This window comes from Trichomycterus rosablanca, chromosome 11, assembly GCF_030014385.1.
Source record: "Trichomycterus rosablanca isolate fTriRos1 chromosome 11, fTriRos1.hap1, whole genome shotgun sequence".
NCBI classification, from domain to species: domain Eukaryota; kingdom Metazoa; phylum Chordata; class Actinopteri; order Siluriformes; family Trichomycteridae; genus Trichomycterus; species Trichomycterus rosablanca.
Genome location: NC_085998.1, coordinates 39101099 through 39117934, shown reverse-complemented (window position 1 = coordinate 39117934; position 16836 = coordinate 39101099). Strand labels below are relative to the sequence as shown.

General features: G+C 39.2%; 2 protein-coding genes across 2 annotated transcripts in view; both read left to right on the top strand.

Moving 5' to 3' along the window:
• Positions 1 to 2672: 2672 nt before the first annotated feature.
• On the top strand, positions 2673 to 10191 carry LOC134322959 (vomeronasal type-2 receptor 1). Its single transcript, XM_063004365.1, has 6 exons — positions 2673 to 2851; positions 4009 to 4300; positions 4383 to 5261; positions 7294 to 7521; positions 8406 to 8529; positions 9015 to 10191. The coding sequence occupies exons 1-6, from the start codon at positions 2673 to 2675 to the stop codon at positions 10046 to 10048; spliced, it is 2736 nt and encodes a 911-aa protein (XP_062860435.1). The 3' UTR covers positions 10049 to 10191.
• A 1820-nt stretch (positions 10192 to 12011) lies between these two features.
• The window catches only part of kcnab1a (potassium voltage-gated channel subfamily A regulatory beta subunit 1a), a 49950-nt gene continuing 45125 nt past the window's right edge, over positions 12012 to 16836 (top strand). Inside the window, exons 1-2 of the mRNA XM_063004928.1 lie at positions 12012 to 12149; positions 13356 to 13450. Coding sequence (XP_062860998.1) covers positions 13383 to 13450 — 68 coding nt within the window. The 5' untranslated portion in view covers positions 12012 to 12149; positions 13356 to 13382. The remainder of the gene's footprint in view (positions 12150 to 13355; positions 13451 to 16836) is intronic.

Genomic DNA, 16836 nt, shown 5'->3' with positions numbered 1-16836 from the left:
TAATAAAACCTCCAGAGCTGATCAAATTCTCCTCTTCACTGTGGCCTGCTTATAGCGATACTTACAGTATATCACTGCACTAATATCATGACCATTTATACAGTTTAAATACAGCTTAGCTTATATTAACTACACTCGTAATTTCTATTTAAATATTATTATAGCTTCATTATAAACATTTGAGAATTAGCTTCTATGTAGTTTAGCCAACTTTAGCTATGTAACCCACCGAGTATTACATGCTAGCTAGCTTAGCATCATCGTATCTTACGTGTAAAGTGGCTAAAATTGACTAGCATTTGCTACTGCGTTTTAAATGTTTGTATGGAATTATTTCAAATATTTATTAAATATTTAAGTCAATAAATGAATCAAATCGAATCAGATTAAAATATGTGCACTGTATGGGTTTATATATAGAAAATATGACATAATTCTCACAACGTACTTTCGTGTTTGTTGTTGTTGGGTTAATGCAGTATGTGCACGTAGGGTTAATAATAATAATAATAATAATAAAATGATACCTTCACTATACAAAATCATTCATTCATTTACTTTATGTTTTACCACCGCACTGATAAAACATCTGCACTGTTTTTTTTTTTATTATTTTTAAGTGTAATCAGGAACAGTGTTGGTCGAGCTGTAATAAACTGGTTGTGGAACAGGAAACGTTTCCCTTGAAATTCAAGCCAAAGCCTGTGTGGTCATGGACAGTCAGCTGTGTCCTGTGCTCCTGACCATACATCTGACCATACTTGCTCTTGGAAAGAAAGCAAACATTTTAAACGAGTACAGACATTAGGAATTTTAGGATTATTATTAGGGGCACAGAGGGAAAAAGTCAGTATATATAATCAAGTATAAAAGACATTAAGGACATTTCTACACCAATAAACTGATCATCTAAGATGCTTCCTGCATATTTAGAAACCCACAATAATCATGTAAAAGAACTCAGATTTGTGATCTCTTACAATTAAATGTGATTTTCTTTATTTTAACTTATGTACTGATTTGTAATGATTTGTTCTGTATGTAGTTTTTCAGTGTGCTAGATGACATGTCTAATATGTTGTAATGATGTCTAATAAGTTTTATGAAATGACAGAAACGTCTAAACAGCTAACATTTATTTTAAACTATACTTAAAACAATATGTATTACCCCACACTGAGTTTAAATGTCCCCATCATTAGACAAAATGTCTTTATGAGGGTAAAAAGTAATTTGTTTTGTTTTATATTTAAGCAAATAGGGTGTAAAGGTTTTCTTTTTAAATGACAAATGTGTATGTTGCAATAATTCTTTATTTTATAATTCTAATTCTATATTCTTTATTTTAAGTTAAAGTTTTAAGTTTTTTTGTAATTATATTTTTTATATGTAGTTTGTCTGTCAGTGTGCTAGATTACATGTCTGCTTTAATATGTTATTGTCCAAGGAAAGTTTCAGCACCGTCCAAACAGCTAACATTTATTTAGAACTACTTCTAAATAAAAAAATATGTATTTCTCCACATTCGGGACAAATGCACCCCATCATTAGACATAATTTCTTTATGAGGGTAAAAAAGAATGTGTTTTGTTTCATATTTAAGCAGATGTTTTTTTTTTATATAAAATAATAAAAGAAAATAAACAAGTGCAGAAATTAATTCTAATCTCTCACATGCGCTTGCAAATGAATTTTGTTTCTTGATTTTTGTCTAAAACTCGGTTGGACTTGGAACAAAAGTGCATGAAAATGTGTTGATATTTTTATTGTCGTTGACGCCACGTTTGCTTTAACATTTTGTCTTTTGTTGAAGGGAAATAAACATATTTGGAACAAAAAAAAAAAAAAATCAGAGCTTTAAATACATTTAATTTATTAGGACAGATTTATCATGATTTTTTTCCAAAGCAGCAGCATTAAACAGAATTTCCAACAAAGCCTTAGATAATAAACAAATCAGCAGCTTCTGTTTCAATAAATCGATAATTGATTTAAAAAGTAGTTTTAATACATCGATTTGGCATTTAGAATGTTTCAATAAATCGATATTGTATCAAAAATAAAAAATTTGCTCAATATAAAAAGTGATATTAATCATTAGAAAATGCAGCATTAAAAGCTTTAAAAATGTTTCAATAAATGTGGCATTAAAATGTTTAATGAACTGAAAATTATAATGTTCAAATAAACATATGGCAAGCAGTAGCTGGACTAGTAACCAGAAGGTTGCTGGTTCAAGCCCCACCACTGCCAAGTTGCTGCTGTTGGGTCCTTGAGCAAGGCTCTTAACCCTGAATTGCTCAGACTGTAACTGTAATGTAAGTCGCATTTATGATTTATTTAATAATACACTCTTCATGCTTCTCAGTGCTTGTAAGGTCATGTTGTTGTAGAGTTGTGACAGTGTGTGTGTCAGTGTGTGTGTGTGTGTGTGTCAGTGTGTTTTGATGTTTTGATGTTTCTCCTCCTGCTCCCAGGAGAACTTCAGGGTGAATCAAGCGTCACAAACACTTAGCAGAGGCCCTTTCAAACACCTGAACACATCACACAGCTGAACACCCGTGTGTGTGTTCACTGTTCACTTTCTCCATCAAAAAACCATGAAACTGGGAGGATTTCTGGGGTTTGGGGTGTACCAGGGCCTGTTGTTGGGGGTGTGTGTGCTGGGGGTCATGATTGGGTCCACGGTAGGCGAGCAGAGCTGCAAACTGAAGGCCAAGTTCAACCTGAAGGGCTACAAGGCTGTGGAGATGAAGAAGGTGGTGATCGGAGGGATGTTCTCCGTGCACAACAGGCTGGCATCCACCGACACCAACACCTCGTCCAACCCTGTGTCCTCCGGCTGTGATGGGTAGGCCCACTCTCATTTCATGCTTCATGTATTAAAATGATTGCAGATTATTAGTGAACTGAGTTGTTTTTGGGACTGATTAGGATACAGTCTACTGATCCGAGTACCCAAATAACTGGTCTGCATCTTAAATACCTGCAGAAGTGTGTTTCATATCAATCTTAAATATCTAGTTTTGTTAAATTGCAGACAAATGGCACAACTGCATCGATCTGTAGTATAAAGAATTTTATAATAGCATGTAAAACAACAGTGTAGAAAAACGGGAATAAATGCTGCCTAAAAATGCAGCACAGAAGTGAATAGATATGAACATTTCTGCTGGTATTTAATACTCCTTTTAAAAAGCGATGTATTACCCCACCCCTGGGGCAAATGCCCCCACCCCTTATGGAACGAAATCCACTTATGAGGGTTTAAAAAAGAACTAGTTTGACATTTAAGCAGGTAGGGTTGCATTGTGGTGCACTTGGTAGATTAGATTAGATGCTATCTATTGCTGAATCTATTGCTGTGGGTTTATGGAGTTTTGCATGTTCCCACCTCCCCACCTTCCTAGACACAGAGTGGTGGATTAGCTGCAGGGTGGGAGCGACTAAGTAGGTTAGTTAGTTGTCCCACGTTGGATTGTTGATGCCGTGTACACAGTGTATTGCTGATGTGTGCCCAGTAGTTCCAGGTGGCACCTGATCCACCTTGACCTTGACGTGCATGAAGGTGAACAAATGAACAAACGAATGTATTTAAGATTATTAAAAATCTATATTCTACAGGTTTGTACATGTAGTTGTTTTATGTACAGTAAATGAAGCACTGAAATCAGTACGTTATTTTTCGCGAGGTGGAACAGTAGGATCTGTCGGGTTAGGGTATACTCCAGGGTCCTGCTGGTTCTCCTGGTACTCTGGAGGTGGATTCTGATGGACTGGCTGCTTTAAATTGATTCCATATGAGTGATTGAGTGAGGGATGAATGAATGGATGAATGAATGGATGGGATGGCACCTTGATACATTATTGTATTACATTGACATCTAGTGGCACTTTATGGCATCACATCTGTTTCCTCTACTTATGGATGCAACCAACCATGACTGACTGTAGTCGACTCTCCTGTGGCTGCTCTTACCTGCTCTTACCTGCTCATGCTCCTTTCAGGTTTAATTTCCGTACCTTCCGCTGGACCCAGACCATGCTGTTCGCCATTAATGAGATCAATAAAAAGTCAGACCTGTTACCAAACATAGAACTGGGCTACGTCATCTACGACTCCTGCTTCACCATCTCCAAGGCTGTGGAGGGCACGTTGACCTACCTGACGGGTCAGGACGAGGCTGTGCCCAACTATCGCTGTGGAAACGGGCCTCCTCTGGCTGCGATGGTGGGCGCCGGAGGTTGTGATCTGTCAATCGCCACAGCTCGTATCCTGGGGCTCTACTATTTCCCACAGGTAGTGGTTTCCCAAAACTAGACGCTTCCAATGGTTTAGGACTTTCAGGGGATGATAAATAATCCTATTTTATTATTTCTAGGTGAGCTACTCTTCCTCATGCTCAGTGCTGGAGAGCAGGTTTCAGTACCCCACGTTCCTGCGCACCATCCCCAGCGACGAACACCAGTCGGTGGCCATGGCTCAACTGGTCCTACGTTTCGGCTGGACCTGGGTGGGCACCATCGCGGCAGACGACGACTACGGCAAGTATGGCATCAAGCGCTTCAAGGAGGTGGTGGAAGAGGCGGGCGTGTGCATATCCTTCTCAGAAACGTTACCCAAATTCAACGCCCCGGAAACCATCCACCGCATCGTGCGCACCATCATAGACTCCACGGCCAAGATCATCGTGGTGTTCTCGTCCGACGTGGACCTGAGCCCGCTGGTGGAGGAGCTGCTGCGTAACAACGTCACCAATCGTACCTGGATCGCGAGCGAGAACTGGGTCACGTCGGCGCTCATCGCCCGCCAGCCCGACGTCATGTCCGTCCTGGGCGGGGCCATCGGATTTGCCGTTCCCAGAGCACACGTGCCAGGTCTGCAGGAGTACCTTCTCAATATCGACCCCTACCAGGATGCTCTGACTGAGGAGTTCTGGGAAACGGCTTTCAACTGCACGCTGAGTTACAGCAAGGCGCTGAGGAACGCCCGGGCGCTGCTGGCTGCAGAGCCAGGAAACGCCACGGCGTCCCGGGTGGCCGGCGGGTTGGCATTCGGAGGTTTGTGCACTGGGAAGGAAAGTCTGGAGAAACTGAACAACACATATTCAGACGTGTCACAGCTCAGGTTGACGTATAACGTGTATAAAGCCGTGTACTCGGTGGCACACGCCCTGCACAACCTGGCGTACTGTGTGCCAGGAAATGGACCGTTTGTGGACGGAACTTGTGCCAATATTAGCAACTTTGAACCTTGGCAGGTAAGTAAACACACACGGGAATGTCAGTGCCTCCCAGAACGGCTTCTGCCACTCCTAGCAGCAACAAATTTAAGCTTTAGCAGCGTCATTTAATAGCGCTTGAGGTTCCAGTCTAGTCATATCCAATTCCCGATGGTATTTCATCTCTACAACTTCGGAGAGTCATGCAGCACCATCAGTCAGCCAGCAGAGGGCGTAATTGCAGCAGATTTTAAATAACCATGTTCTACAGTGTATGTGAGGGCAAAATAAATGCTATTTATTTAAAATTTAATTTAAATGTGGCACTAGTGGCACGACGTGCTACTACCGTCCGGCCGAGCGACCACGCAGACAATGATTGCCTCATCCGAGGGTGTGCCAAAAGGGGATTAATCATAACTGCTGCAATTGTGCCCTCTGCTGGCTGATCGATGGTGCTGCATGGGTCGGAGACGGGGGATAACAGATCGGTGCATGACTCTCCATGCGCGATACGGATCTCCAAATGAACCCGCCTCATATGGGCAAAAAGAAGCGGTCAGTACAACACATGTGTCAAAGGGGGTGTGTGTTAGTCACGGTTCTCCTCGGTCAGGACTGGAGGTCTGCAGCAGTATAGGCCAAAACATGAATCAGGGAATTGGATATGACTAAATTGGGATACAATTTGGAGGAAAATGTATAAACAGATAAGATAAAATTGGGACAGTATGTGATATGCAGATGAAACAAAAATACATTTTTTAAAGATATATACTTATTATAAAATTTAAATTAATATTTTTATTTTATTTTTGGGTATTAGCGACCATCCAGAAGAGTTGAGCAGGGTTGGATCAGTGCTTGTTACCTTACAAAAAAAAAGACAGAACTGTTTAATAATAATCAAAGTCAAAAGTCAAAGTCAAAGTTGCTTTATTGTCAAAACTGCAATATGTACAGGACATACAGAGGATTGAAATTGCGTTACTCTCTGACCCATGGTGCAACATAAAACATTAATTAACAATAACCTAGAATAAAAGAATATAAAATAGAATAAGGATAAACACTCTCTGAAGCGCAAATATATATACACACTGACACAAATATGAAAATATAGAAGTAAAAATTACCACTTGAAGAATTTTAAAAATAGAAGTCCCAATATAAAAACACTAAAGTGGCAGTGCAGATTATGAAGTCTTTATTAAAAACCAGTTTAATTACGACGGCAGTGCAAAAACGATTATGTTATATTGTAGATTAAAGTGATATGTGCGTTGAAAAGATAAATGGGGATGTAAGTTATGGTATTGATGGGGGGGGGTTAGGTTCGTGAGAGGGGGGGCAGAACAGGAAGCGAGTTGAGGATCCTGACCGCCTGGTGGATGGTGCTGTCCCTCAGTCGGCTGGTCTTGGCCCGGAGACTCCGCAGTCTCCTTCCTGATGGCAGCAGACTGAAGAAGCTGTGCAGTGGGTGGGTGGAATCACCTGCCATGCAGAGGGCTTTTCGGGTGAGGCGGGTGTTGTGAAGTTCGTGGAGGGTGGGGAGAGAGGTGCCAATGATCTTCTCAGCTGCTCTCACGATGCGTTGGAGGGTCTTGCGACAGGACGCGGTGCAGGCGCCGTACCACACAGTAATGCAGCTGGTCAGGACACTCTCGATGGTACCTCTGTAAAAGGTACACATGATGGGGGCTGGAGCTCTGGCTCTTCTCAGCTTGCGGAGGAAGTAGAGACGTTGATGAGCCCTCCTGGCTAAAGATGTTGTGTTATTAGTCCAGGAGAGGTCCTCAGTGATGTGCACTCCCAAGAACTTGGTGCTGCTCACCCTTTCCACAGCAGCACCGATGTTTCTTAATGAGTAATTAATAAAGTATTTTAGATCTTTCACTGTCTACAGTGCATAATATTATCAAAAGATTCAGGAAACCCAGAGAAATCTGTTCACGTAAATGGCAGAAATAAAAATCTAACACATTCAGGCTTCTGACAAACTGCCGTCAGTACTGATAAAAATATAAAATCTAATATAAATATATTCTGAACGATTTCTCTCTCTCCTCAGCTGATGTACTACCTGAAGAATCTGCGCTTTAACGTTCCTCACACCGGGGAGGAGATCTTCTTCAACGACGGAGAAGTTCCCGGCTTTTACGAGATCCTGAACTGGCAGAGAGCGTCTGATGATGGAGTCACGTACACACACATCGGCCACTACAACAGCACGGCGCCACCCGGTGAGCGACTCTACATCGAAAATTCCTCCATCGTCTGGCACAACGACATCATGGAGGTCAGTGAGTTCACAACGCTACACTAACCGCACGTTATAAACTGTATTAAAATATAATATAAATATTATTATGAGCCAGACATATTATAATATCAGGTTATATTTAGTGTTTATAGTGTTAATATTCAGCTGTTATGGTAAAAATGATCCAAAAAATTTGGCAAAATCAAGTTTTATTTAAAGAATGCATACATGTAATATATTTATAACTAGAAAAACAAAAATCACTGACTTTAAAACTATAAATCCAAAATAATAATAATAATAACAACAATATACTGTATACAAAATAATAATAATAACTATAATAACAAAGAATAATAATGACATTAAGTATTAATAATATAGAATAAAAATAACAACAATAATAAAAATATATCATACTAATAATAAACAATAACAATACTACTACTAATAACAATAATAGTAATAATAATAATAGTAATAATAATAATAATATTGATAATAATAATAATAATAATATTGATAATAGTAATAATAATAATAATAATATTGATAATAATAATAATAATAATAATGGTAGTAATATAATAATAATAATAATAGTAATAATAATAATAATAATAATATTGATAATAATAATAATAATAATAATAGTAATAATAATAATAATATTGATAATAATAATAATAATAATAATAATAATGGTAGTAATATAATAATAATAATAATAATAATAATAGTAATAATAATAATAATAATAGTAATAATAATAATAATAATAATAGTAATAATAATAATAATAATAATAATAATAGTAATAATAATAATAATGAGGCTGAAACTGTATGTTGGCGCCTCTGTTTCTGGTATGAGAGCTGAGTTTTGGGTCTTCACTCAAACTTTCGAACCTTGGTTTTCAGACCCCGCGCTCTGTGTGCAGTGAGAGATGCCAGCCTGGCACCAGGATGGGTATCCGGCAGGGAGAGCCGGTGTGCTGTTTCGACTGTATCCCCTGTGCAGACGGAGAGATTTCCAACACCACAGGTCTGATACTCTTCATTCTTATGAGTTTGTTATATGTACAAGTATTTGGACGCCTGACCATGAGCTTGTTGGACGTCCAGTTTAAAAAACAATCACTATTAAAATGATCTATTCGGCTAGAACGACAGCCGCTCTTCTGACAGGCTTCTTACGAGACTTTGAAGTGTGTCTGTGTGTGGGAATTTGTGCCTGTTCAGTCAGAAATTACAGCATTTGTATGTATATGGCTGGGTGCTAATTGATCAGTTGGTGTTTCGATTCATCCCAGAGCTGTTGAGTGGGGCTGAGGTCAGGGCACTGTGCAGGACAGGGCCTTCCCTAAACTGTTGCTGCAAAGTCTGAAGCATGTGATATCCCATATATAATTGATTTATGACACCTGTTAGTAACTGTTGTGTCTGAAACACATGAATTGAATTGTTAGAAGGGGCGTCCTAATACTTTTGACCATATCATGTGTGAGTATTATTATTATTTTTGGACAGATGCCCGCGGCTGCATCCAATGCGACGAGGACTACTGGTCCAACGCCAACCGTGATGCCTGCGTACCCAAGACCACCGAGTTCCTCGATTTCGGAGAGGCTCTGGGCATCACTCTCATAGTCATCGCCGTTTTCGGTGCCCTCCTGACCCTGGTGGTGGTGGTGGTGTTCCTGAAGTACCTGAACACGCCCCTGGTGCAGGCCAACGACGCCCTGCTGAGCTTCACGCTGCTTTTGGGGCTGGTGGTCACGTTCCTGAGCTCCATCGTGTTCCTGGGCAGACCTCAGCTCTGGTCCTGCATGACCAGTCAGGTGGCGCTGGCGCTGGGGTTCGCCCTCGCCCTGTCGTCCCTCATGGGCAAATCGGTGCTGCTGATGCTCAGGGCGAGAGCCATCAAAGCCGTGAAGACGGCGGCCAAGGCGGCCAAGGTGGCGGCGGCCGCTTCCGAGCAGAGCCCGGACACGGCGGCGATAGCGCCCGCTATACCCCAAAAGAACGACATCGATCCAATCAAACCCCCCCAGCAGAGGGCGCTGATGATCGTGTGTACGCTGATACAAGCCGTGGGGTGCGCCGTGTGGCTCATCTTGATGCCGCCTCACCCGGTGAAGAACACCGCCGCCCAGAACATCAAGATCATCCTGGAGTGCGACCCGGGGAACGTGATCTTCATCTGCTGCATCTTCGGCTACGACGTGATCCTGGCGTTCTTCGCCTTCGTCTTCGCCTTCGTGGCGCGTAAGCTGGAGGATCACCTCAGCGAGGGCAAGTGCGTCACCTTCGGCATGCTGGTCTTCTTCATCGTCTGGATCTCCTTCGTCCCCGCCTACCTGAGCACGCGCGGGAAGTTCATGGTGGCCGTGCAGATCTTCGCCATCCTGGCGTCCAGCTTCGGCCTGCTGGCCTGCATCTTCCTGCCCAAGTGCTACGTGCTGCTAATCAAACCCGACAGAAACAAGGAGGAGCTGTTGGTGCCCAGAGCCAGACCAAAGGACCCCGGGGCCACCGGCAGCATCTCCACCATAGATAAATAAATATAGCTGACTCTCCAACCAGCATTTCTAAATCTCAGCTCGGTTAGAATTAAGATACGATCAAAAGAATTAAGAAATTAATTAAAAATAAATAAATAAATAAATAAATTAGAGCAGAAACTTTCTCAAGTGACCCACATTCTGTCCAGGATTTTTAACGTGACCCAGGTAACACAAACAATGCATCAAAACGAAATGCAGAACGAAATATAATTCATTAATAAAGATGTAACGTAAAGTCTCCACAAGGGGGCGTCGTGTACAAATTCATGTCGTGTTTGTGCCTGTTAAAATTTGTTAATTAAATTGTTATTATAAATAACAAATAAATAAATAACCGTATATATACTTAAAATTAAGACGGTCTTTCTTATTATTTTGTTTTTAATGCATTTTCCCCCAATTTAGTCATAGCCGATCACCCGATCTGCTGCAGACCTTCACTTCTGACCGAGTAGGGTCGTGACTAACACACACACCCCTCGAAACATATTTAATCGACCGCTTCTTTTCACCTGTACCAGACAGGTTCATACGGAGATCTGTATAGCGCACAGAGAGTAAGTACAACATTAGTACCTAATCTTCCCCCTTTTAGGACCTTAGCACTCTCAGAAGTTTAGAATCCATCATTATATAATCTCATCTGTACAACATCTTAAAGAACTTTGTTAATGTGGAACTAAACCAGTTTCCTCCGTCACACTCTCATCACGCAGCAGCACCGATGTTCAGATCTCAGGTTCCAGCTGATTCCACGTCGATTCCACGTCCCAAAAATTGTTCAGTGAGCACAGGGGAGGCAGTGAGACGATTTTAGCCCCAGGTACAGATAGCATGAGTTCTTAGGGGCAGCGGTAACTCAACGGTTAAGGTACTGGACTAGTAATCAGAAGAGCTATCGTCCTCACTGCTGCATACTTCAGATAACCCAGGAATTTACCACCGCTTACTTCTTTAAATAAAATGTCAAATTGTTTTAATTCTATTATATTAATTCTATTTTTAGGTCATCAGGGAATTTAACACCTCATCTTTTTTAAATAAAATGTAAAATCGCTTTAATTCTAATACATTAATTCTATTTTTCTGAAATAAATGTGAACTGAGGTAGATTTTTTTGTAAATGCTGGTTTGTATTTATTACTTATTAATTATTAATCTAATTGTAAAATATTTTACTGTCATAAAAATGATAGAATTTTAATTTGATTCTATTTTAAAGCACGTGCAGCTTTTGCGTCAGAGACTGTCACTTATTTTCTGTATTTAAATAAACTTTTTTTTAACACGATCAGACGGATTTTTGTCTTTATTTAAATCAGCCGCTGTATCCTGGTCCCCCGCCAATCCACCCCTCATCAGACACTGCTGCAGTTACGACCTCTGCTGGCTGATCGATGCTACTGCACATAGACGGGGGATAATGGAGATCAGTGCGTGACTCTCTGATATGAACCCGCCTGGATCAGGTGAAAAGAAGTGGTGTGTCGGTCACGGCTCTCCTCGGTCAGGAGTGAAGGTCTGCAGCAGTACAGGAGGCGAAATGCAGTTAGGGAATTGGATACGACTAAATTTACTGGTTAAATGAAGCCCTGGTGATTCTTGAACACTCTGCACTAGATCATGACGGATTGTAAACTCCTGACAGTACTAAGGTCCTAAAAGGGGGAAGATTAAGTACTACTATCCCTGTTTGTTTGGGACGGGGGGTTAGTTTAGAACTCGCACCACCCTAGCAACAGCGTCTGCGTTCATTCAAAACCAACACAAACAAGCGTTTTTATTTATACACGTACACGCGTGCAGCGTGTGCGCGCTCGTCACTCATCACACCGCTAACAGCCGAGCGACGAGGTTGTTCTTTAATTACACACGTAACGACACACTCGGTGTCAGGGAGGGTCCAGCATGACTTCTGTTTTTGTCTTGAAGTGCGTACAAGTGTGTGTGTGTGTGTGTGTGTGTGTGTGTGTGTGTGTTCAAGTACCAACGAAGTGTAGCGTATAGCGTGTCCTGCTAGCACACAGGCCCAGCAAGATTGCAAAACCAGAGTAATCACACGGAGACGAGCACCGACCCGATCACCTGATCCAAAGAGGTAAGAATTCAATATCAGTATCAGAACTGATCATGAAGTCCACCATCACTGATATCTGTAAAGTATTAAATACCAACTTAATAACAATCACAGACATAAACATAAATATGAAAGAACTTATATATCTATGATTAATATAATTATTATATACATACATGCAAGCTTATGTAAATAAAAATAGCCAGATGTATAAAATATAATAATAATAATAATAAACATAATAATTAAAATCAAAATAATAATAACATGGAAATAATATTATTTAACATAATAAAAGTAATTATACAATAGTAATAATAATACTAATAATAATAAACATAAAAACTAATAATACACTCATAAAAATAATAATAATACATAGAAACAATATTATTAAACATAATAATAGTAATAATACAATAGTAATAATAATAGTAATAATACAATAGTAATAATAATAATAATAATAATAACAACACAATAATAACAATACAATAGTAATATAAAAAATAAACATAAAAAATACATTAGCAATAATAATAATAATATAACAATAAATATAAAGATTGTTAACAGTCATGTTAATATTATTTACAGAATCTTACAGTAAAGTTTACTTAAGTTTATAAAGTCTGGGTGTGTCTGGTGTCGACAGAATTTAATGATTTAAAATAGTTATTTTATACCATGATGCGTTTTGGGTAAATAAAAGGATTCTGCAGTTTTAGGTCCTTTTACTTTCTGTACATTTACAAACCTGTGCTTTTATACTTTACATGGATAAGACATTTAAACTGTAACTTGGACCATAAAGTGAATAATTATAAGTAAATTATTTTAAAAGAGCTGAAATGAATCTGCTTGATCAGCATTTATTCAGGTTTTGTAATCTGAACTTCCTGAATTCTATTTTAGCTCTTAGTTTTAATTTCTGTTCTTGAATAATCCGTCACATGAGCATGCCAGTACAACAAGAGGTGCTGAATATTATAATAATATATAAATGTTAGTATATAAACATTATAGATATTATTTGATGTTAATGCTAAAGAAGAAGCGTGTGGACTGCGGACCCGGATCTTCAGGTCCGAACTCTGGGACTGAAACTGTCTTGTGAATCTAAATTTATAGATTAGATAGATTTAACCATCCTCATGTTTAATTTAGAGTAAATATAAGCCATAAAAGTCAGAAAAACTTCTCAATAAACGTAAATAAATTTAACAGAAGCGTCAGGAGTTGAAGGACGCTGTGATGGAGGGTGTGGGAGACACGCCAGGCTGTAAGGACCGAGGATGCAGGAGGTTGAAGATGCTCTACAGGTAAGCATGATGTGGTTTAATTTATTCCACACACACACACACACACACTTCCCAATTTTCCTTTCAGTCTATTCATCGGTCAGCCAGCAGAGGGCGTAATTGCAGCAGTTTATTTTTTATTTGGCAGCTTTTTTCAGCTTTATGTGACTCTGTTGTTCTTTAAAGTTACTTTAAAATGAGTTTTGACTGGAGTTCTAATTACTCACATCTATCTCATTAACTGGAACCCCTGTCCAGAGGTTCACAGCCAGTCTAAGGTCGTTATTCATCAGCGTTGTTATTTTATTTAGTTCGAAGTAGAATTATTCAGTGATGGTCGTAACTTTTTCTGAAGTTCTCGTGAAATGGAACCTTCACCAGAAAGGACATGAACTCATCAGTGTGTTTACATCAGGTGCTGGTTATTTATCCTCTGTACCTGTTCACTGTTTGAACTTTAGAGCGCTCTAACCTGTTCTCACGTCTCCGTCTCGGAGCCAGAACCCGACCTCGACCCGTCCTCAGGTTTCCTTTCTGCACTCTGTGAACATGGACACGCCAGAGTCTCTGATGTCCTTCCCGTCTCTGTTTTCGGTCCTGATCCCATCTGTAGTTCTGGAGACCACTCTCTGGGTCTCGTACGCTAACCTTGGAACCTTGGTCCGGTATCGATATCAATCCAATTTGTCCATCAGTCCGTCGACAGAGCTGTAACGGCTATACAACACAACAAAGTGAGAACTAACAAACAACAATATGACAATAATTAGGCCCCTGAAACAGGGTCGCTGGCTATAAAAGGGTTAACCTCCCAACAACACTGCTGCACCTGATGCACTCATACCGTATGAGTAGGGTAGAGGGAGGCGACAGAATGTACAGAGCCACAAAATTCACCTGGATGGTAATAATAATCATTACGATCATCTAGGGGCAGATGGAGAACCTTTATCTGATATATACTGTATACGCGGTTGTACTACACCCCTGGAGCTGAGAGAGTTAAGGGCCTTGCTCAAGGGCCCAACAGTGGCACTATGGCAGAGAGAATCTCAGCTCTGCTACCAGTCGGCTGACAGAATCAGCCACTAGTCTGCTGTGTGGGAAAAGACGTGACTAAACAGGCTGTGTAAGGACCCTGGTTAGTATCCGAGGTGCCTGTACAGAAGTGGAGGAACGTGGAGATCAGACCGACCTCACGCGCCGATCCACCGAAGTACGGGCGGGTGTCAGGAGAATATACCCTCCTCATACACCATCGGGGTCTCCAGCAGAGCAAGAGGAACTGGCTATGACTAAACTGGGAGAAAAAGGGAGAAAATGCAGAAATAAAATAGTGAAAATTTTATATATTCACTGATAAAATGAATTTTTGTCCTGTTTAACACAAAAATCGTGCTGCAGATGGATAAGATGCAAGTACTTTTCTATCATTTGAGTTACAGTTGCTTGCATTTTTGGAAAAATGAAATATAATATTGGATTGTTGCCTTTTCAGCAGGTAAAAGAATCTATGTAATATTTAATGTAGTGAGGTTTTGGCGTGTGATGCTTTTGGTGACTGAGAGTCACTTTTAATTCCCTCGTATCTCTGTAAGAACCGAACATCACACAGATCGACTCCTCCTTCACTGCGGCCTCGGTCGTTCTTTGATTCAGAAAGCTCGTCTTACAGAGTTCTCACGTCTCTCCGAGTCGGTGTCGGACCTACCCGTGTTCAGGTTTCCTTCCTGCCAGCGTGGGGCTCTGGTATCCGCCCCCATCTACGTTTTCGGAAACGTTCCTGGCTTTCCGTCCGGCTAAACCGTCAGCGATGCTGGAGCTCGCCTCTCCGTTACCCTTCCTGATCTGATCTATTCCCCCGGCCCACGTGGAAGAGTCGTCACCGCTGTAAATTATTCAACCTCACCTACAGACATTAAGCTCGAATTCAGGAAAGTGTCCAGCGGGGGTTCGGTTTCATACCGGGGCAAGAAATGGGGTGGGGTCGTGTTTCCTTCAACGTTTAACCCTCGGATTTAATCCCGCAACACAAGTATAATCAAGTAAGAAATTCATCTTACAACTGGGTGATATGATGGGGGTCGAAATGAGGCTTTTACATGTAATTAAAATGAGTTTGCATGTTCTCCCCGTGTCTGTGAGGGTTTCCTCCGGGAGCTCCGGTTTCTTCCCACAGTTTAAAGACATGCAGCCATGAATTGGAGCTACTAGTAATTTGCCTAAGTGTGTGTGTGTGTGTGTGTGTGTGTGTGTGTGTGTGTGCTTTGTGATGGACTGGCGACCTGTCCATGCTGTTTCCTGCCTTTTGCCCAATGAATCTGACCCACTGAGACCCTGACCAGGATAAAGCAGTGGTAAAACAGACAATGAATAAATGAATTAAGGTTGGCCTCATTCCACACTTGCATTTGCAGAACCGTGTTCTTCTCCGCTTGCATTTTTGCAATGTTATAATTTTATGTAATTATTTTATTATTATTATTATTTTATTATTATTATTATTTTATTATTATTATTATTTTATTATTATTATTTTATTATTATTATTATTTTATTATTATTATTTTATTATTATTATTTTATGATTAATTTCATTATTATTATTTTATTATTATTATTATAATTATTATTATTTTATTATTATTATTATTATTTTATTATTATTATCATTAATATTATTTTATTATTATTATTATTAATATTATTATTTTATTGTTATCATTATTATTATTTTATTATTATTATTATTATTATTATTGTTATTTTATTATTATTATTATTATTATTTTAATCATTATTCTTTTATTATTATTATTATATATTTTTTATTATTATTTTATTTTTTTATTGATGTGCTTCATGTAAAATGATTACAGATGAAATATTTTATGGATTTTTTTGTTTCAGTTTATTTTAGATGTTAAAACAGACTAAAAATAGAAGTTTGAATAAAGACTTTATTTATCATTTTTTGATTTTTTAAATATTTTTATATATATTAATAATATAACAAAACTACGCAAAATTATGCATATTAAAGTAAACAAAATTTGAGCAAATTGTAAAACAGTACCCCAAAAAACACTAATAAAAAAAGTAAAAATAATAAATACAAATAAAGAAATAAAATAATAAATAAAGAAATAAAAAAGGAAGGAACAGTAACTCCTAAAGTAACGCACAACATAGGCTTTATTTATTTATTGCTGAACGTTCAAGCTTAAAATCACCTCAGTTTTTAAAATAATAATAAAACTGAACGTTATATGATAGCAGTGTTGTGCTGCTGGTGAGATGAGGAGAAGGTTTAGAAAAGGACGGATGTACATTTAGCTTTATTTATATTTAATACCATTTGTATTAAATGTCTGAATACTTTTGGTTTTATATTTCAAGTTCCTAAA